Source organism: Rhodnius prolixus, unplaced genomic scaffold (assembly GCF_049639745.1).
Source record: "Rhodnius prolixus isolate KJV_2025 unplaced genomic scaffold, Rpr scaffold_8, whole genome shotgun sequence".
Taxonomy (NCBI): Eukaryota; Metazoa; Arthropoda; class Insecta; order Hemiptera; family Reduviidae; genus Rhodnius; species Rhodnius prolixus.
Genome location: NW_027411593.1, coordinates 6,017,672 through 6,041,032, shown reverse-complemented (window position 1 = coordinate 6,041,032; position 23,361 = coordinate 6,017,672). Strand labels below are relative to the sequence as shown.

Genomic DNA, 23,361 nt, shown 5'->3' with positions numbered 1-23,361 from the left:
AGGTCTAGAGAGACACCAGATTGGTTAAATATAAGTTTAAGGTAGTCCTATAATTGGTCTTGAGAGTCACCAGCATGGTTAAATATAAGTGAAATACAGTCCCAGGTAGGTCTGAGAGTCACCAATATGGTTAAATATAAGAATAAGTTACTCCTATATAGGTCTAGAGAGTCACCAGCATGGTTAAATATACATGAAAGTTAGTCCTATGTAGGTCTAGAGAGTCACCAGCATGGTTAAATATAAGTAAATTGGTCCCATAAAGGTCTAGAGAGTGTGTGTAAGAGGTACGTAAAAAAATAAAATTGAAAATGCCAGCAAAAGTCTAGAGAGTCTAAATGCAAGGTGAAAAAAGGGCGGTGCTAGCCATCTAGTGGGAGGAGTTAACTGAACTAATGGGCGGACTGTCACCATGGTGATAAGACGCTCATATCATATGGTACCTCTCTATATATACGTGAACAAAAAAAAATGGTCGTCAGTACGACACAAGTCGTACTGCTTGATGCAGGGGGGTATTGTCGCTCGTCACTCCAAATTATTCCAAATAAATCTTGTCAACCCATACTTCTTCCTCAAAAACTCTTGAAAAAGTGTCATGTTGTGGTTATGGAGATGTTGTCGCTTCGACGGTCGGAAGGCAAATGTTCTCCCCACCCGGCCCGGCCCGCGCGGCGAACTTTCTTATATACCCTCTGGCCGCGTCATATCTCCATAGCAACGGCTATATTAGTTCTAACAGCTGTCACTAGATGTCACGCGCTATCATATTTTAACCTTGCTCTCACACTCTCTAGACTCTGGCAACCATTTTCCCTATTATTATTTTACCTTACCACTCTCTAGACTCTGGCGGCCATTATCGCTATTACTGTTTTACCTTCCACTTACCACTCTCTAGACTTTGGCAACCAATATCCCTCTTATTATTTTTCGTACCTCTTACCACTCTCTAGACTTTGGCAGCAATTTTCCCTCTTATTATTTTACCTTCCACTCTCTAGACTTTGGCAGCCATTTTCCCTCTTATTATTTTACCTTCCTCTTACCACTCTCTAAGACTTAACCAATTTACACTTATATTTAAACATGCTTATGACTCTCTAGACTTTGTGCGGCCATTCGCCCTATTATTATTTTACCATCCTCTTACACACTCTCTAGACTTTAGGGACCATTTTCCCTATTATTATTTTACCATGCTCTTATACACTCTCTCGACTTTAGCGGCCAATTTTTATATTATTATTTTACCTTCCACGTACACACTCTCAAGACAATTTTTTTTTAAATTTTTTAATAATTAAGAAATTGCAAGGAAAAGTAAAGACAATATTATTATCAATTATAAACTTATTTATTTTTTTAAAATTATTTACATTTTTTTACAACAAATTTATATAAATTTTTACAAACAGTATAAACAGATTATTTTATAAATAAATGAATTTTAACATTACTTTACAAATACAACTTTTAAGTAAAAAATTCTTACATTAGATCCTGAAATCCTGCTGAACCCCAGGGCAAGAGGTATTTAATCTGAAAAATAAGATAATTAATGTAATTAAAATAGCTGGTCACTCACTAGACCTATATAGGACTACCTTAAACTTATATTTAACCATGCTGGTCACTCACTAGACCTATATAGGACTACCTTAAACTTACATTTAACCATGCTGGTGACTCTCAAGACCTATATAGGACTACCTTAAACTTATATTTAACCATGCTGGTAACCTTTTTACAATAAATTGAATAAATATACATTTTTAAAAAAATTGTGTGAATAAATAAACATAAATTTAAAAAAAAACCCTAGTCTAACATTATTTTAAAAAACAACATGCAATTTAGAAGTAAACATTCTTACATTACATTGAGAAATCCTGCAGTACCTCAGATTTCCTGTAAATAATGACGAAATAAAAGCATATATAGCTTTATGTATCTTGATGTCACATTCAAAGTTGGCAAAGTATTGGCCAAAAAGAGAGATTAAAGTACCCTACTTTTTTCCAAACATAATGCCAAGTGTTAGGTTTATCGCAAGGTTATTGGCGCTAATGACTTCGGCAGTCGATGTGCCAAAAAATATTAAAAAATCAAAATAAAGGAAAAAAGAAAAAGGTTTATCGATATTTCTACTTTTCTGCAATTTACAGATAATGAAAAACTAAGTAAGGCTGGAAACATAGTGGAGCGGCGAGCAAAGCGGCGATGATAGCGAGGAGCAAAGCAGCGAAATCAAACACAAGTAAACATATGGGACCGCGCATAGTGGCGAGCAAAGCGAAGATAGAGCAACTCTATCTATTTGTAGTTTTTGTTTTTGCCGCTTTTCTCTTCGCTATCATCGCCGCTTTGCGCGCCGCTCCACTATGTTTCCAGCCTAAGGATGATACAATTAGGAAGATTAGAAATAATGTAGATTATCTGAACAATAGATTCTGTTACTTTTACACACCAAATAATGCAAGTATCTCTTGATGAATCGCTAATAAAACACAAAAGTCGAGTAAGTTATATACAACTTATTGGCAGCAAATGAACACGTATCGGTATAAAGTTTTATAAACTCTATGAATCTTCATCCAGCTATTGTACTCGAATCAAAATCTTTTTCGGTCAGGATAAAAATACGGGAAGTGATACACCTGCTTTTGAGAGTGTAGTTCTGGTTGATTCCACAAAATACATTTTCTATTTTTCAATTAGATTAATTAAGCCTTTTTTAAAGTGAAAAACAATTTCTTTGTATGGGGCTTTAAGCATGAAAAATAATAAATGGATTTTTGTCTTGAAAAAAAACTTTTTTTAATCAAAGTTAGGTAAAGGCAAATGACCCATTAAGCTATCTAATATACATTTTATTTCTTAATTTAAAAACAATGATCATAATGACATTGATCTCATCGAACTGATTTTATCTTATGTAAGATGACACCTAACTTAAAACGCAAGAAATATCTTGATCTAAACATTTTTTAAATATAGTACAAAAATAAACTAATAATAATAATAATAATTCTATAAGCAAATAATGATCGAAATTCATGGACCCGAATTCATAGTCATGTATGATGAAATACAAAACATATATGAAAGAAGATCAAATAAAAAAATAGAATGAAATAAAGTGGAATGAGTTTGTAAGAATTTTTAGTATTGGCATCTTTAAAGTCCAACAAACTGGTTGAGATAAGATTCAAATGATTCTATTGTAAACAAGAGCCGTTTTATTAGAATTGATATTATTAAAAGTGATTTCTAAATAAGAATCTAATACAAACATTTGATAAACAATTCAAATAACTTTGATGTATGGTAATTTTTTTTTAATATTTGTTTTGAAAAGAGAATGAATTGAAAGATTTCTATAAACGGATTGAGTGAATTGTGAAAATGAATAAAACAATTTAGTTCATGATTACTTCACAAGTAGAATTCATGGATCTCATTTACAATATGTGAATATTTGTTTGTTTAATCAAATATTTAAGAACATGTTTTCCTGGATTATGAACTTGTAATGATAATAAGTTCGTAAAACCTAAAGATTTCATTGAGGCTGGCAAAGCAAACTATCTCAACCCAGTATTATTTGTTTAGCAAATCAAAGGCAGACTCTAGCTCATCACAAATACATGTAACACAATTTCATATATTCACGTACCGAAACTAAAATGATACTTTTACTGTGCTTATTGACTTGCTCGTTAATGGTGGGAATCATTAAAACATTAAAATAGGCTGTTTCAACATTCCCGTCTAAAAACCATAAAAACCAACGCTTTAGCCTAATGTTCGATTATCTGTTTCATAAAAATCATTACAAGTCATTTTACCTTGTAAAGTTAATTGTCTACAGCCTAGAAATTCTAAAATACATTATTTAAAACAATCAGAATAGGTCTCTATTGATAACAACAAAGTGGAAGTTGTGTCGAACACAATACAATAATATAAGCGAGATAGTTGACACAATAGGGCTGAGGTTGATAGACATATAACACAAAAAGTTATAACTACACAGTTAACAATAGTTTATATAATGTTAAATAAGGGGACCCCTAATGTTTTATTTAAAAAAAACACACACACAATAGTTGTTCTTTTAATAAACAGAACAAAACAGTTAATAAACACATTCCAGTTTTACAATTTGTCATTTCTTAGTTTGGTGCCCGAGTTCAATAATGTAAGATTAAAATAATGGATAATTACTGCACAGAACATGGAAGTTTTTTGTTTTTATTAAAGACAATTGCCAAGGAATGATGATGCAATTGATATAAAGGTGACTGTTCATTACGTCACTTCAAATAAAGAAGCTAAAGAATGTAGGCTTCACGACAAAGAAATCTCTCTTAGCTGATAAAGCAAAAATTATTATTATTTTTTTTTTACTAATATTAAAATTTTAATGATTTAGGGGAATTTTGAGGTGCGGCCAATAAATTCACAAGCAAATTTTCTTTATTATACCGCCATTTTGATAAATATATGACCTTCTTCAGGGTGTAGTAAAATGTGTAGAGTTTAATGTAAAGCTAGATCATCATAACTGTTGAATTACAATACCCAGAAGAAGGTAATATATTTACCGAAACGTTGCTATGAAGAAACAAAAATTTTGTGAGTGAATTTATTGAACATACCTCAATATTCCCTCAAAATCATCAATTAACAACTGTCGAAAACCAAAACTATCATTAAAATTTTATAAAATATGAAAAATTTGGCATTAAACGTTCAAATTACTTTTACTTCAATTTAAACGATTCATGTTCTAGACACAATTTTCTTCTAAATGCTAGTGTCTCCAACGAAAAATACAGTACAATAATAAATCATCAATCCAGGCTACAACTCCCTAAAATATTGAACTTTTAATGATTACAGATTCCATTAAAATTCTAAAATCCCCGAAAACTTTCTAAAATTTCTTTTTTATTTGGGAAAACAAAAATTTCTTAATAAAAGTATTGAAGTTTACTTTAAAGATCTTAAACTGGAAAGAAGTTTTGATGGAATTTTATCCATCATTAAGAGACTGATTCATCAGGCTAACATAGAGGATTACCCACTGATAGCAATGATAAACCGAAACCCGTCAAAAACAAAAAACAAAAAAAAACATGCTACAACGAATTAAATAAAATAATAAGGAAAACAGTAAATTGCTGAAGCAATGGAATTAGAAAAAAGAACACTTAGAAACTGAGACAATTTTTGAGTTCTTAGAGTACATTTTCTCAAGGCAAAAAAAAAATAAATGCAATGTATCTATGATTTAAGTGACTTAAAACATACTTACTTTTAGCCAAACAATGTGATTACGGTAGTAAATGAAACTGCTTCATTTCATCATCCTTTTTCACAGCACTTTCTTCTGCTGCAGCATCACCACTAGTCTGCACAAAAAATAAAAAGAAATCACTATCTTATAGAGGTTTCAACCTAATAAACAGATGCAAAAACATTATTTTGGTGATTAAAAAAAACATTATTTTTCGGAAATTTAATAAATTTGAGACGATATATTTTATTCTCTTTAAGAAAGCTAAAAGAGATGATTAGATGAAAATGCCAACCGACTGTACGAACCACACTGTGTTGAAATTTCAAAAAATATAAAACCAATAATCATGGAAAATTCATCGGCAACAACCACCAGTACCTGATAGAAAATATGCCGCTAAACTAGTTGGACTTATAATTGAATTGTTGCTCACCTTTTTAGCAGGGGCACTCCTCAAGTTTTTAACCCAAAGAACAGGGTTCAGAGTTTTTGATTTGAAGGATTGTATGAAAAGAAATCATGCAGATGTTTGAAATAATAGAAATACAGACAGAAATGAATGTGAAGCAGATTTTATCCGTTTTAATGAGTGAATACTTCTGGCAAGAGGAAATCAACTTCCACAGAAAAAGTATCAGAGAAAGAATGATGGTGATATCAAGACTATTAAGTATCATTAGATACAGAATAAAAATAGAAAAAAGAATTCACTTTAATTCTGCAATTTTTAAAAAATAAAGTCTGACTAATCTCAACACTTACCCGAACTTGAATAAAGGCTGATAATGTGTAGAAGTATAGATAATTTCTATACTTCTTTATAGATATCAGTAATTGATTGATAAATGAAATTTGTTGGAGTTTACTTGTGAAGAAATTTAGTTCCACATAGAAAACATAAAGATGAAATCGATAATACAGATGGTTAGAGAAGTAAAAAAGAAAGCACTAAAGGAAGAAGTAAAAGGAAAATACATTGTATCACCTGCGGGTACAGGTTTTCCAATTGTCCATAAACGAGTTCATGGAAACTGATTCTGATGTAAGACACACTAAATTTTCTTGTATAGGTAATGCAGAAAACACATTGTGAGAAATTTCATCTCAATTAAAAAGATTAGCTTCTTAAATCATTTTGACCGATGATAGTAAATTATATGAGAAAAACTAGAATATATTCTTGTTCTATTCTGATAAATTATAATATACGATAAGTAAAGTAGTTTCAGATAATCAGTATTTAAAATAAAAAAACTGAAATCGAACGAAAACAAGAGAAAAGAATTTCAAATTAAGAGAGCACGTGCTGTTCTAGCAAGTGGCTAATAGTGATAAGGTTACAATGTATAACCTGCACTGCCTTCGCAATTTCAGCTGTTTAAAATTAATTATTCTTTATGAAAAACAAAAATGGTCTAGAAATGTCCAAGAAGTATTAATAAAATACAAAAAAAATAAAAGATTGCGTAGAAAACGAAAATATTAAAATTATATTTTAATAATGGAAATTTTTGGGTGGCCCCACACATAAAAAGAAATTAACATTTTTTTAGCCCACAGAACGTCTATTTACTAAGGAAATGTTGACCTGTACAACAAATTAAAACTACTATTTTATATTTAATACTATCAACAACTCTTTTTTATTAATACAACACAAAAATATGATAGTTCAGGCGAGTGGAAAGATGAAATTATGCCCTTAAAAAAACTTCAGGTTTAAATATAACAATTATAATGTGTAAACAGTAAAGTTACTGTTTACACATTATGCTGTTATTCCAAATAAATACAGAGAATTGTAGCATTGGTTAGCGAATACTGGATTTCAACGCGTTAATCCAACTGCTGCCCTTACAGTTTTTCCTTCTAAGAGCTTTTTACAGCTCATTTGTTCGGTAATGGACATGACAGTCTGTAACGAGACAACACTGTCAAGTACACAATGTACCCTGAAAAAATCATTGCGAATATTAAATTTATAGAAAGTGGTTCAAACTATTTAAAGTTTAGCTTCTATTATCTCCGAAACTAAAACATCGTTAATGTTAATATTTTAGTTTTGTACAGTGCCTGAAGTTGTCTACATATAAACTAATTTTCATAATAATATGACTAATGTAGAGCAAGATATTAAAGGTTAAATTAAGGACCTTGGTGTGTGAAAAGTTTTGCTATTAATATCTACCTAAACTAATAGATCGTTGCAGTTTATATTTTAGTCTCTCACAGAGACTGATATTGTCTAAATTTGTTCATGTTTTCATAATCATCTGATGAATGTGGAGTGGGATATTGAACGTCAAGTTTAGACGTTAAAACTATAAAATTTTTAGCTTCTACTGTCTCCGGAACTAGAACATCGTTGGAGTTAAATGTTTTAGTCGTATATGAAGACTGTTATTGTCTACATTAGAGCAAGTGTTTATGATGATCGGATTAAAGTGGAGGGAGTTATGCTAGATTAAGTTTAGGATATGAATTGTTTTACTCCCAATATAACCTAAAATAACGCATCGTAGGAGTTCATATTTGAGGCTTATTTTCTTTCTTTGTTGAAATTTTCGTAATGATATGATGACTGTAGATCGGGAAATCAGGAGTGATCAGACCAGAACCGTACTGGTTCTGCATCGCCTAAACAAGAAGAATTATAATACTTTAGATACGTCGATATTCTTCTTTCCATAATAAGTAAATGTAAGAACTGTACATACATTGAAAATTACTTATTTTTAAATTTTATGTTTGGAATTTTTACTTTTAATTTGCAGGAACAAAAAAAAATAACAAGAACACAAAACTTAATGATCCCGTTCAGACAATAGTGATGATTAAAAAGGAAAACGGGGTCTGCAGGAGGACTGGCGGGATCTACAAAAGTTATTAAGCGGAAACAGGACGCCAACAATGATGACAGTAAATAATTAATAATAAAGTTTCAAGAATAAATAATTAATCAAACGGCTAAATACAGAAATAGATAATTAAATAGACGTAGCCGCAAATGAAAGACGATTGTCCCGTCCTCGGATATAGGAATAAAAAAATCTTTTGTTAACCCCGCACCCACTACTCTAAGAATATATTTCTCTTCACATCTTGAATTATCCAACATGTTTTTGGCTATCTTTTCTCAATTTTTTTTTTTTATGGCGTTTATTTATGTTACAATCAGCGCTTTGGCGCTATAAGTAACAATGATAACAGAGTAACAAACGATAAGGTAACGAGTGGAGAAGTTACCTCCAGTGGTAACACTCCAAAACATTAGACTGTTAGTCGCTCTCTTGAGAGGAAATCACGAGGCCACTGTCTTTTAAGGCGTCTTGTCCGGGTTATCAGGAAGAGTTCTAGAAGAAAGATTTTGAGCTAGAGGATTTATAAAAGATTGCAGGTTGAAGTGGAGTTTTCTGTATCTTGTTTTCAGCGACTTGTGCGATAAAGGAATGTTAAGGTCAGTGTGTATAGTCCAGGTTGGAGACATAAAATGGAGCGTTTACAATAGTTCGAAGTATTTTAGAGTGTAGCGTTTGGATGAACCCCACAGCTCTAATCCATACGCCCAGATGGGTTTCAAACGCCCAGATGGGTTTCAAAATAGAAGTATAAATATCAGTCTTTTGTTGACCAGAGAGAGTTTTGATCTTTCGTCTAAAAGTCTCAAAATTTAAGCTTAAAATCTGCTGTGTAAGTCCATTGCTTACTTTGGTTTTCTTCAAAGCTTGAGTTTCTACTAAAAAGTTGTCTTTTATACAAAAGTATAAAGTATAAAGTTTGGGAAGCAAGACGTACGTGTTTCTCTCCTTAAAATCCACCTTTAGATGGTAAGTCTATTCGAAAGTTTCAGTAGCCATGGCGGCTGAACAGTTAGAGGCGAGGTTCGCAAAAGCTATGAAGTATTGCGGTTCTGTGTTGGATACCTTTGGACCTTATTTAATGGTTACTATGAGAATTTAGTAGTAAAATATGTTTGCCTCCGTCCAAGTAACCTAATTGTGGTAGTTGGACGTAAAGCCCGCTTGAAAATATAGGCATTACTGTTTTTATTTTATTTCTTTTAATTTTATAAATTAGAACCTCGAGAACTGTTATTAGGAATTATACTCCAGATTCTGTAGTTCTTCCAATTCTTGGGAAGACAAGTACGGCTTCGACAAGCCTCTTGATCTTCTAGGCTAGGTGATAGTTCTATGCCAAAATGGTTTCCTTTAAGTTGTACGCCACTTCATCCTTCTTCAAACACAAGGGCGCCAGACAGACTTACAAAACGGAACACCCCACCCACAGTATGAAAAATAAACTCGAACAGAGATTTTAGAGCGTTATGCACAAAAATATATTCCTAGTTATGAGATTGGGCGCGACTTTATACACGTTGTGTGATGTATCCCCCAGCGTCACAGTAAATAACATAATATCATCTGTATAACTAATATCCTTCTTCCAGATTTTTATAGTTAATCTGCATAAAAACGGATATCTGTTCCTTCCCCCCCTTCCATGTACAGATTTTTCTACACTAACACTGACACAGGGATCAACTCCTCCCTTCTACCCTTCGAAAACATGTTCGTGCGTGTGTACATCACAGCTAGTATTTCTTTCTTAAGACAGACATACCCGTGTGTCTGTCCGGACGGTAAGTAGTCAAATTAATAATTTCTATTCCTACACAACTATTTGTTTGTGTCACTTTAGAAGACCTTCACTACATGTATACAAATTTTTTACTGCCCAGTTTTGGAAAGGATTGTTTATTATTATTTTAATTTTGGTTTTTTTAAACGTTTCAGTAGAAATAAATAGGCACGCGAGTACATCATTAACTTCGTCTTCTTATACCCCATATTAGACTACTAACACAAGTTACCTTCCATTTTGATGAAATAAAATTTGTTTTTATCTGATTAGAAATGTATAATATACATTTATGTTCCGGAAATTACCAATAAAAGACCGAATTAAGTTCTGATGTGAACAAATTTTGATTCTCGCTCGCACCAAACACAAATTATAATCAATTTTAGTCCGCAATTTGTAGTTGGTGGTAGAAACATGAGTGGAAGTCAAAGTTGAATCAACTAGACTTATGAATGAAAATCCAAAATGGGGTCAAATGGGTGCTACAATTGATAAAATCAAAGGTACTATCAAGCACCTTGGACCCAATCTCGATTTCTGTATAATGATCCCATCTAACAACAAATACCAATCCAAACTAAACTTTAAGGTGTTTAAAATTTTGATTTTAATACTTACTTACTTACTAATACTACTTTGATCGTCGTAACCAGATTCTATCCGTCCATGGTTTATTCTGAAACCTATCGATTCCATCCATTATCAGGATTCTAGTATTGGCTTTTCTAAAACTAAAACTTTCGATTTTATCCGTCGAAAAACAAAGTTTCTATCCGTCCATGGTTTATTCTGAAACTTATCTATTCCATCCATTATCAGTATTCTAGTATTGGCTTTTCTTAAGAGACTAACAAAGATTTCTGTCACATAACTACGACCAAAGATGATATTGTTACCTCTATTCAAAACAAGTCAATCTGTTCTTATTATATTAAAAAAAGTAACAAACCCACAAAGGTGATTTTAATAACTAGGTTAGAAAATGATTCAAAAAGAACATATGTACAAACAGAGATTCAACTAAATAAATGACTTCTTTTTTTTCTGGAACATATGTCCCCAGGGGAACCCGGCTAAACCATCTCCAGATAATTGATACGTTGGATAGACAAACAGATGGATATTAATTCCTAGATTTTTACTACTTCCTAACTTAATATCATATATTTGGAAATATGGTCATCTTATACTTTTTTATCATTACCAGATGACAAGATGTATAACGTAAACTGTAGTTAATAAATCTAGCTGGGTCTAACTTTTATATTTTTGGGACAAGTTGTAATTATAACTTATGAATACTATACTAATTTAATATACAATAAGTTGTTATTTTGAGGGCAGCATTTTGAAGATCAAATTTTGGCAGAAAATCTACGCATCTTCATCGTTATCGATTCCGTCACACTTTTCAAAAATCAAAAATCTTGCTTTGAACATGAAGATAGTTGTTCAGAATTGAGTAATTCAGATTTAGCAAAGACGTTGAACAAATTTCCTCTATAATTAAGTTTAAAAAAAAAAATTTAAAGCGCACGGAGTGGAATAAGAAGTAGTTTATGATTGCTGTTTTAATTAATAAAGGAATTAATTTCACCTAATTACCTCTGTTAGATGTTACTGCATGGATGAATTAACCAGGCACAATTAGTTTTATTGCTTAGCAAAGGAATATAATAAAAAATATTTATCACAGAACTAGAAGAAAAAATGGTTTAAGTCCAAATAGCGAACATTTACAGGAACACAAAAAAATTTATACAGAAAACGCTGCATAAATTTGTATCATTATATTAGTTAATTACTTACTCACTGCCTCATCTACCGTCAGGTGTCCCAAAGGAGGCAGCACTGCGCTAGGGGGCTGTGGGCCAATCCCTCACATCTCTGAAAAGAAAAGTAAAGTAAAGTAATTGCCTATTTTTTTCAGGCGGGCTTTACATCCAACTACTCAAATTATGTGTCGTGGACGGGGGCGACTAGCAAACATACTTTACTGTAAATTTCTTTTTATTAACCATTAAATAATATCCAAAGCGTAGACCGGGGGAATCGAATCCACAAAACCAACAATACATATTAGCTTTGCGGGTCTCGCCTCTAACCGCTCGGCTATCGTGGCGTCTACATCTCTGAATATTTAACGATTAAAAGAAACAACAAGAAGAAAGCCGGATTGTCTTTTTTTTAGCTGCGAACTGGCGAGGGAGGACGTGGGAACTACTAAATATTTGTTAATAACCATGTAAAATTTTGTGGTTCCAGCAGAGGTGACGTAATGTTGAGGCTATTTCCTGAGACAATTCCCCCCACGAGTGCGGCCCTTTGCCTTAATTATAAAGGTAGCATTGATCTGGCATAGGGCAATATTTAATGTTTGCTTACCTTTACCGCCTTTCCATTATAGATAACCCCTCTTAAACCTCTTCTTTTTTTCTTTTTTTTAAAGAAAAACTAGTCTTACTGGTACAAGAGTAAACAAGACCAACCAAACACACCTTGGGAGTTCCATTAAAAATTTGCACGTTATTACAATATAGTTGACCTTGACTCTTTAGGTAGGACAGAATATTGAATCCTTTGACTCATAGACACAAAGAAAACTCGTTCAGATAGAAATAAAATAATGTAAACAAAAAAAACCCTAAAAAACATGTCCTTTCATTCCCTTAAACATGGCTTCGAAGGTAAGTAAGGTAAAAACTTCACTTCAATAACAATGACTTAACTCGTCTTCCCCCCCCCCATCACCTCGACTAATAATTCTAGTCAAACCGGATGCAAGCAATGTGCAACAACTACTGTCTAATGTCTGTATATAATACAGGCGCAAAGGGGCGATCTATAATAGTCTTATACCAATGTTAGATCCCCATATTTTATTTCTTTTTCTATATTTACTATTTCCATTTTCATAGTTCATTCCTTGTTTCCCTAAAGGTCATCGTATTTGTGGGAATATTACGTATAAAGAGTACAGCGTATTTGTTCCGCTCGCATGGTCACTTGCCTGGGATAATGGATATTCAAATAATGGAGGGAAATAATGGACAGGGGTCCCGGCAAAAAGAATTTTAATTTCTTTCGAGAAAAAAACCTTAATGGATATTTGATCTAATTTAGAGTAAATTTTAGACCCGAAAAGGCTTCCTGCAAATCTAAAAATTGCAATTTCTGAAATCAATGTTTAGCCACTTAACATAAGTAAAAGTTATCACTTCAAATAAGTATTGAGATCGATCCAAATTATAATTACACCTGAAATTGCACATAGGCACCAACCTCATTCACGTAATTGAATTCGTTAGGCTGTTTGATGCAATCAAAATCAAAACCTCAAGGTTTTGATTGTTAGGAAATTGCTGTGACTTTAAGCAAGACAGCCAAATGGGCTATCTGGTATATTTATGGAGGATCAATTTGTACGCAAGCTCATTAAGAACTAGACCAGTAAAAATTAATGAAATTTTTAACTTAACTGTTTTATTCCAACAAAATTCTTCAATCAAATCAAAATTAGGCACATCATAATCAAAATATAACATATTCTGCAATCATTCACTAACCGTAGTTAATGATGAAAGGTAAAATAAATTATCAAAATAAAGTATTTATATTTTTGCATAAAATCATTCTTTACTAAATACCTATGAGGGAAAAAATAGTGAAAAAATTCTAGAGTACATTTTTCGTACGAATATTTGGCCTAAAAAGTCATAATGGTGGAACGTAGAAGTGGTATGTGGGCGTGTAATTGAAACTGGTATTCCCCCACCTACCTACAATTCTATTGGCCAGTGTACACGCCCACAAGACCCCTGTTCGATCCGCCATTAGGATTTTTAATGCTTAATTTTTCTATTAAAACAATAGTTTAGAATTTTTTCACTATTTTTTCCTCCGTAGGTATTTCATAAAGAATCAACTTATGCAATAAAAATTATTACCACAAAAATTTATGTTTTTTTTAACTTAACTGTTTTATTCCGACAAAATTCTTCAATCAAATCAAAATTAGACACATCATATTTGAAACAAAACATATTCTGCAATCATTCACTAACCGTAGTTAATGATGAAAGGTAAAATAAATTATCAAAATAAAGTATTTATATTTTTGCATAAAATCATTCTTTACTAAATACCTATGAGGGAAAAAATAGTGAAAAAATTCTAGAGTACATTTTTCGTACGAATATTTGGCCTAAAAAGTCATAATGGTGGAACGTAGAAGTGGTATGTGGGCGTGTAATTGAAACTGGTATTCCCCCACCCACCTACAATTCTATTGGCCAGTGTACACGCCCACAAGACCCCTGTTCGATCCGCCATTAGGATTTTTAATGCTTAATTTTTCTATTAAAACAATAGTTTAGAATTTTTTTACTATTTTTTCCTCCGTAGGTATTTCATAAAGAATCAACTTATGCAATAAAAATTATTACCACAAAAATTTATGTTTTTTTTAACTTAACTGTTTTATTCCGACAAAATTCTTCAATCAAATCAAAATTAGACACATCATATTTGAAACAAAACATATTCTGCAATCATTCACTAACCGTAGTTGATGGTGAAACGTAAAATAAACTATAAAAATAATTTATTTTTATTTTTGCATAAAATCATTCTTTAATAAATACCTATGAGGGAAAAAATAGTGAAAAAATTCTGGAGTACATTTTTCGTACGAATATTTGGCCTAAAAAGTCATAATGGTGGAACGTAGAAGTGGTATGTGGGCGTGTAATTGAAACTGGTATTCCCCCACCTACCTACAATTCTATTGGCCAGTGTACACGCCCACAAGACCCCTGTTCGATCCGCCATTAGGATTTTTAATGCTTAATTTTTCTATTAAAACAATAGTTTAGAATTTTTTTACTATTTTTTCCTCCGTAGGTATTTCATAAAGAATCAACTTATGCAATAAAAATTATTACCACAAAAATTAATGAAATTTTTAACTTAACTGTTCTATTCCGTCATAATTCTTCAATAAAATCAAAATTAGGCAAATAATAATTGAAATAAAGCATATTCTGCAATCATTCACTAACCGTAGTTGATGGTGAAACGTAAAATAAACTATAAAAATAATTTATTTTTATTTTTGCATAAAATCATTCTTTATTAAATACCTATGGGGGAAAAAATAGTGAAAAAATTCTAGAGTACATTTTTGATATGAATTTTTGGCCTCAAAAGTCATAATGGTGGAACGTAGAAAGTGGTATGTGGGCGTGTAATTGAAACTGGTATTCCCCCACCTACCTACAATTCTATTGGCCAGTGTACACGCCCACAAGACCCCTGTTCGATCCGCCATTAGGATTTTTAATGCTTAATTTTTCTATTAAAACAATAGTTTAGAATTTTTTCACTATTTTTTCCTCCGTAGGTATTTCATAAAGAATCAATTTATGCAATAAAAATTTTTACCACAAAAATTAATGAAATTTTTAACTTAACTGTTCTATTCCGTCATAATTCTTCAATAAAATCAAAATTAGGCAAATAATAATTGAAATAAAGCATATTCTGCAATCATTCACTAACCGTAGTTGATGGTGAAACGTAAAATAAACTATAAAAATAATTTATTTTTATTTTTGCATAAAATCATTCTTTATTAAATACCTATGGGGGAAAAAATAGTGAAAAAATTCTAGAGTACATTTTTGATATCAATTTTTGGCCTCAAAAGTCATAATGGCGGAACGTAGAAAGTGGTATGTGGGCGTGTAATTGAAACTGGTATTCCCCCACCTACCTACAATTCTATTGGCTAGTGAACACGCCTACTAGACCCTTCTTCGATCCGCCATTAGGATTTTTAATGCTTAATATTTCCATTAAAACAATACTTTAGAATTTTTTCACTATTTTTTCCTCCGTAGGTATTTCATAAAGAATCAATTTATGCAATAAAAATTTTTACCACAAAAATTAATGAAATTTTTAACTTAACTGTTCTATTCCGTCATAATTCTTCAATAAAATCAAAATTAGGCAAATAATAATTGAAATAAAGCATATTCTGCAATCATTCACTAACCGTAGTTTGAAAAGAGTTTCAAATTAGTTAGACTCAAAATGATCTCTGTGCCGTGAATCATCATGAGTATCGTTACTTACGATTTTCTGATGTAATGTTAGTCCCAGTTTCCTCTCCCCAGCTGCGCCACTGTTTAGAACTGTATTCGTGTTGTTTTGAACCTGAGTTATTATTGAAATTGGTCTTTTGCAAAACCTAGTCGTAAGCAATTTTTCTTTGTCTTGAACAATCACGTTGAGCCTTTTTTCTCACTTGTGTGCAAAGTGAACGAATGATCCTGTTCAAAATAATTAATACAATAAATTAATTTAGGCACAGTCTAAAAGTGGTAATCAGCTCTTTATATTTATCGATTAAATTTTATAATCTCACATTTAAAAAAAAATAAAAAAAATCACGTTAATACATTTTTGATAAATATGTAAAATTAATAAATTAAATAAGTGGCAAGCAGTTACTTAAAAATTCATGAGCTTAAAAAATTCTAGACTGGTCTTGCAAACTTTTTTAATATACACGGAAAAGAAACTAAATAAGCAAAACAAAGATAAAGGAAGAAGAAAATGCGGTAATTTTGGGTAATAAATTATTAATTGATGGTCACTTATCGATTAGCTAACCGATAATTATCGCTTATAAAGTTTTAGGCTCAGTTCGTGAGGAAATACATAAATTATTTATTTATGAAAAAAAATCCTAAACAGTATCTAGCGATTAATTTGCTGTAAAATCTAAAATGTCGGCGCTTTTTCGCTTGTTAAGAGCCTTATGATGGGACCAAATGAAATGATTCGATTTACTGGAACGAAGCTAGGTTCTAAATCTTTAATTTATAAAGAAAGATTCCACCGGAAATGAAATACTATATTCAGTTAAATTAGAGTTTAATTAAACTTTAGTTTTAATTCCTCTGTTTGTCTTAAAATAGCCTAATGGCTATTAGAATTATGTTGTTGGCTTTATTTTAAGTTTAAAAACAATTTTTAGAAAGATATTTCTGATTCGCTTTTTTGTTGGGGGGCAAAATGGATCAAATTGTTAACTTTTAAAGTTCGAGAAAGGCCAAGTTAGTAGTGCATAAAACTAATTTTAAGGACGATAGTTATCAGGAGAAGTGAGACCTTAACTTTATATGATGAAAAACAGTTGGGACATTTGGAATAGGAAATTGGTCCTCAGAAAAGTTTGTGACCCATTAAGAGAAGGAAAACTAATGGTGCATGAGGTCAAAAGAATGACACTGAAGAAAAAGTGGAAAACGAGGAAGTCTACGTTTACGTTGGAAGAGGAAGATCTGAGGAAAAGATGGAGACAGGGTGGTCCAGAACAGATAGCATGGAGGAAAGAGAACCAAGAAGAAGAAGAATGGAGTCCAAACAAGTATTTGGAAACGATTTCCATCCTGAAAACGATTCGAAACCAATAATTCTTCAGCAGGACGTGTCAATCAAATAAGATTATTAATAAATATAGCTTAAAATAAAGATAGCTTCCGCCACTGCTACCTAATTGAAAAGTTGATGGTAAAGTGGCTGGTGAAAGGTATAAAAGGGTTAAAACCACCAGGTAGGGCTCAGAACAGTAGGAGCTGCCCTAGAATCAGGACGCTAGACTAGGGACAATCGCATTCAGGGCATTGCATTCACTCACTGAGGATTCATTCTTACCACTCTCTTCATGACCTTACTCTACACGTCATTCAGTGTTCAGTCAATTCTTTTAGTATGGTTAGCTAGTTTCAGAAGAACAGAAACAATCGCATTCAGGGCATTGCATTCACTCGCTGAGGATTCATTCTTACCGCTCTGTTCACGACCTTACTCTACTCGCCATTCAGTGTTCAGCCAATCCTTTAAGTATGGTTAGCTAGTTTCAGAAGAACAGAAACAATCGCATTCAGGGCATTGCATTCACTCGCTGAGGATTCATTCTTACCGCTCTGTTCACGACCTTACTCTACTCGCCATTCAGTGTTCAGCCAATTCTTTAAGTATGGTTAAATAGGTTCAGAAGAACAGAAGCAATCGTATTCAGGGCATTGCATTCACTCGCTGAGGATTCATTCTTACCACTCTCTTCACGATATTACTCTACTGACACAGACAACTTCTTTCCAGTTTCTTTTAACATATAAAAGGGAGAAAAATAAAGATTTAGAAAAAGCCACGGACGGAAACTCCTTTGGTGTTCTGTAAGACGAGTAAACTGGTTTTAAAAACCTAATTGAAGACTTCCGAGACCCAGTTACATTCTGGAAGTTTCTTGAAGATTGGTTTGAAGATGGATTATTGGTGGAAAATCAGCGACTTTTCTCGGTGGCTTAGGTGAAAGCTTATCCACAAAGCCCGTTCTTTAAATTTTTATTAGAACTTATTTTTTAATAATGACCTTAAGTTCCGGTTACTCTCAAATTTTGGAATTTTACTCTATCCCAAATAGCCAATTAGAAAATAGCCTTTATTTAGAGTTCAAATGAACAAATTCAAATAAACTGTCAATTAGAGTAGGGCCGGAGCAGTTTACGTTATATCCAATATAAAATATAACAACGTATGAATATAAATAAATGTATTTAATATAGTTCCCACGATAGGTCAACATTGATAATATAGAATTAATTTTATAATTTATTGCAGAAAGGTTTGGTCGATATATCGATGAAATGGCTTACTGATCTTTGATATCGTTTTTTTTTTTTAAGTTTTTGTAATCATGTTATACGAGGGTCGTTTGAAAAGTCCGTGCAAAAATAAAAACTACTTAATTTTTTTGGGGTAAACCTTTTTTATTTTTCAACATAGTCTCCTTTTAGGCTTATACACTTCGTCCAACGCTGCTCTAGTTTGTTGATCCCTTCCGAATAATAGGATTTGTCCAAGTCTGAAAAATAGCCATTCGTTTCTGCAATCACCTCCTCGTTTGAATAAAATCTTTTTCCCGCCAGCCATTTCTTCATATTGGGGAACAAATAGTAGTCCGAGGGAGCCAAGTCTGGAGAATAGGGGGGATGTGAAACGAGTTGGAACCCTATTTCCATTAATTTTGCGACCACAACTGCTGAGGTGTGAGCTGGTGCGTTGTCGTGATGGAAAAGGACTTTTTTGGTGGGCCAATCGTGGGCGTTTTTCTTGCAGCTCGGTTTTCAAACGGTCCAATAACGATGAATAATATGCACCTGTAATAGTTTTACCCTTTTCCAGATAGTCGATGAGGATTATTCCTTGCGAATCCCAAAAGACAGTCGCCATAATCTTTCCGGCCGAAGAAACGGTCTTCGCCTTTTTTGGCGCAGATTCCCCCTTGGTAACCCCATTGTTTAGATTGTTCTTTGGTCTCTGGAGTGTAGTGATGTATCCATGTTCCATCCACAGTGACGAAACGACGCTTAAAGTCCTGCGGATTCTTCTGGAACAGCTGCAAACCGTCCTTGCAACACTTCACACGATTTCGTTTTTGGTCAAGCGTGAGCAATCGCGACACCCATCTTGCGGATAGCTTTGTCATGTCCAAATGTTATTGCAAAATATTATGTACCCGTTCATTCGAGATGCCCACAGCACTAGCAATCTCACGCACCTTCACTCTTCTGTCATCCATCACCATATCATGGATTTTATCAATGATTTCTGGAGTAGTAACCTCAACAGGGCGTCCAGAACGTTCAGAGTCACTTGTGCCCATATGGCCACTCCGAAAATTTTGAAACCACTTATAAACTGTTCTAATCGAAGGTGCAGAGTCACCATAATGTTCATCAAGCTTCTCTTTAGTCTCCTGAGGCGTTTTGCCTTTCATAAAGTAGTGTTTAATCAACACACGAAATTGTTTTTCGTCCATTTTTTGAAAATCACTCGACTTCCTCGATTCAAACGAATGCCAAACACAAAGAAATAGACCGATCTGGCTGAAACTTGGTGTGTGTTCTTCCAAGAGATGCTACTAACTAAACATAACCTCGATACGCGCCAGTGGTGCTATCTCTCTGACTTTGCACGGACTTTTCAAACGACCCTCGTAGATACCATCTGTCCACTCTTAGCCAATCTAAGTTAGCCGCAAACGTCTATTCGTGGCGCACCCAAAAATTAGTAAATATGCTCCAGTCTCTTCTGCGAAATTAAGACTTAAAAGTGTGGAGGGAGGGCTTGAGGTGTGAAAATTTGTGTTTTTCTACTCGAACAGAGTCTGCAGGTAACCGCCGCTTAAAAAGAAGTAAGTTAATCCCCCCCAAAAAACGAAGGAATCTTAAAGTCTATTTAAGACAGAAAATTATTTAGTGAATGACGTAAACTTGAGTGCATCCGTTTCATTTAATATTGCCAACATTACCACATATTCCTCTTGCAACAATGACATCATAGTCCCCATATTCTCATGCAAGTACTTCTTCTTCTACACCAAGAAGATGGCTTTGTGTTTTTTAGTATCAATTTTTATTTTCATTTATTTTTTTAAGCAATATTTATCCCAACGAGAGGTTTATGTCAACATAAAACACAAAAAATAAATTAGTATTTTAGAGACATCAGCGCATACACTATCACCCCCATGATTCACTGCCCCCGCTCCACTAGAAGAACACAATATACAATAACAGTCTATTGTTCTCTACCATGATGTCAAATGATTAGCATTTTTGCACACACATGCCACCCGCTTTGTTAATAATAATATAAACTCAGACACAAATCTAATAAATATACATTTTTGTGGTAAAATATTATGACAAATATAAGCTGGAATAACTCATCTCTCAAACTCATATTTCATATTTGTTTGTTTCAATTTAAATTTGATTTTGTTTCAATAAAGACTTGAAAAGTTGATGGTAAAGTGGCTGGTGAAAGGTATAAAAGGGTTAAAACCACCAGGTAGGGCTCAGAACAGTAGGAGCTGCCCTAGAATCAGGGCGCTAGACTAGGGACAATCGCATTCAGGGCATTGCATTCACTCACTGAGGATTCATTCTTACCACTCTGTTCACGACCTTACTCTACTCGCCATTCAGTGTTCAGCCAATTCTTTTAGTATGGTTAGCTAGTTTCAGAAGAACAGAAACAATCGCATTCAGGGCATTGCATTCACTCGCTGAGGATTCATTCTTACCACTCTCTTCATGACCTTACTCTACACGTCATTCAGTGTTCAGCCAATTCTTTTAGTATGGTTAGCTAGTTTCAGAAGAACAGAAACAATCGCATTCAGGGCATTGCATTCACTCGCTGAGGATTCATTCTTACCGCTCTGTTCACGACCTTACTCTACTCGCCATTCAGTGTTCAGCCAATTCTTTTAGTATGGTTAGCTAGTTTCAGAAGAACAGAAACAATCGCATTCAGGGCATTGCATTCACTCGCTGAGGATTCATTCTTACCACTCTCTTCACGACCTTACTCTACTCGCCATTCAGTGTTCAGCCAACTCTTTTAGTATGGATAGGTAGGTTCAGAAGAACAGAAGCAATCGCTTCCAGGACATTGCATTCACTCACTGAGGATTCATTTTTACACTCTCTTCACGACCTTACTCTACTCGACATTCAGTTCAGCCAATTCTTTTAGAAATAGTTTATATTTAGTTTAGCCCAGTTAGTTATCGTTCCCTGAGTTAGTGTTAATACTAGCCCTTAAACTCTAAGTCAGTAATAGTATCTTTTATTCTAGTTCAGTCCTTCAGCCTCCCTAATCAAATCACTAATATTCCGCTCCTGTTTATGGATTAACAGCTACTTATATCTCCTTTTCGTGGCTATACTCATCGACATCAACCTCAACCAGAGCTATAAACTAAGAACGCACAAGTTCGACTTCAACCCATCTACACACCCAAGACCAAACTAACAGAAAACTTCTTTCTCAACTTCACACACAAGGAAATACGTATTACTTAGACTCCCGTTCTTTGCAAGCTATTTACTTACATGTCAATTACACTATTTTCAAAGATAAGAAAGACAAATGATTAGTAAATGTTAGTTGTACCTTTCATTAACTGGTAATAGAGGCCCAAGTATACTGAAGAAGAGTTCAGATTAGCCTGAAAGTTCCATCAACCTACAGGAGGGAGCGGTTAGCTATAGATTGTGCATGAATAATTTATTTGCATTGTAAATACATTCAATTGTATTATGCATGTATTATGTATTTATTGTAAGTAAAAACTTCTCCTATTGATTGGCGGTTCACTGCACCACTCGATTAACTCCATAAAACCAAAAAATATGGAGAAATGCCTGGAAATAATGTAGTGTTTCTTTAAAAAAACAAATCCGCTTACGTATAATATAAATTCAAATAAATGTACCGTTATCAGTGAATTTGAGTTGAATTATTGTAACGATTTTAGAATCAGGACACTGAGTTAATCAAAATGGCTTTTGAAATAAATTATTTATTATTCAATGGCCCCCCCAAATTTTTTTTTGTCGTTTAATGGTGTTAATCTTTATTATTTGGGGTTACAAGCATATAAAAAAAAAAGCTATGATTGAACCAAATGCTTTGTGTCACTTAACTTTACGATATTTCCAAAAGTTTAGTTAATCGATTTGTGCAGTCGATCGGCTCAAATAGTAAAGTGTTTAAATTGAAATAATTAAGAGGTAATGAATCAAGTAAGGGAGTGTTTTATTACAGCAATTAATATTAAATTTAGAAATTTAGTTTGTGATCATTATATTAAGTAGACCATTCTAGTGTGTCTTTATAAAAATTAATATGCAAAACATGTCAGTTATATGTAATATTTTGTGAGACATGGAACAATGTATTTTTAATCTGTTGAATAATAAAGCCATGTGAAAGCTAACAGCTGGTTCATTTACTTTCATACTTTTCCTTCCAAGACAGTTTTGAAATGGCAGTTTACCGGAAAGGCCAACGTCTTCCCTAGTTACCCCTTAATACCCTACATTTTTTTTCCACGCAGTTGTTTCGAAAAAAACAGGAATTTTCTCGTACAAAGATCTTCTTCAAGTTTTTTTCCCCTCTCCTTTTATAGCGAACAGCAGGGGTGGAGGGGGTTAATCCAATAAAACGGATAACAGTTGTGACAGAAACTGGTTAAGCAATTGTGACAGGAGTCTTGTTTAAGTACCCAGCCTTAGGTAACCAAAAGCTGAAGTTCTTTGTAACCTTAGTTATAAGGGCCGGTTTACCATTTTCGTATCTTACCAAAAAAGGTATAAAGCACCAAGTACCCCATCGGCCTGTCAACTGTGAAATAAAGAGGGATATGTGTGAAGTGTGTTGTAAAACCGGTCTATTCAGCCCTTCTTCTTCACTGAGGTGGTGGTGCTTTATCCCAAAAGTAGGGCTACTAAGCCAATTACAACCCAATTGCAAAACCTCTG

At 33.3% G+C, this 23,361-nt stretch overlaps 1 protein-coding gene across 12 annotated transcripts in view; it reads right to left on the bottom strand.

Annotated features, from left to right (window-relative positions):
- Nucleotides 1-1,226: 1,226 nt before the first annotated feature.
- Nucleotides 1,227-23,361, bottom strand: part of LOC141450764 (uncharacterized) — an 84,760-nt gene continuing 62,625 nt past the window's right edge. The window contains exons 7-11 of one of the 12 annotated variants that reach the window (XM_074121536.1): nt 16,091-16,287; nt 11,762-11,839; nt 5,324-5,420; nt 1,877-1,911; nt 1,244-1,542 (exon numbers count right to left, since the gene is read on the bottom strand). Coding sequence is in view for 3 of the 12 variants with exons in the window: in XM_074121539.1 (XP_073977640.1) it covers nt 11,780-11,839 (60 nt within the window). In the remaining 9 variants the exon portion in view is untranslated. Of the gene's footprint in view, nt 1,543-1,876; nt 1,912-5,323; nt 5,421-6,293; nt 6,659-11,761; nt 11,840-16,090; nt 16,288-23,361 lie in introns of those variants that run through there. The other 11 variants (XM_074121539.1, XM_074121532.1, XM_074121534.1 and 8 more) reach the window with 11 other exon arrangements.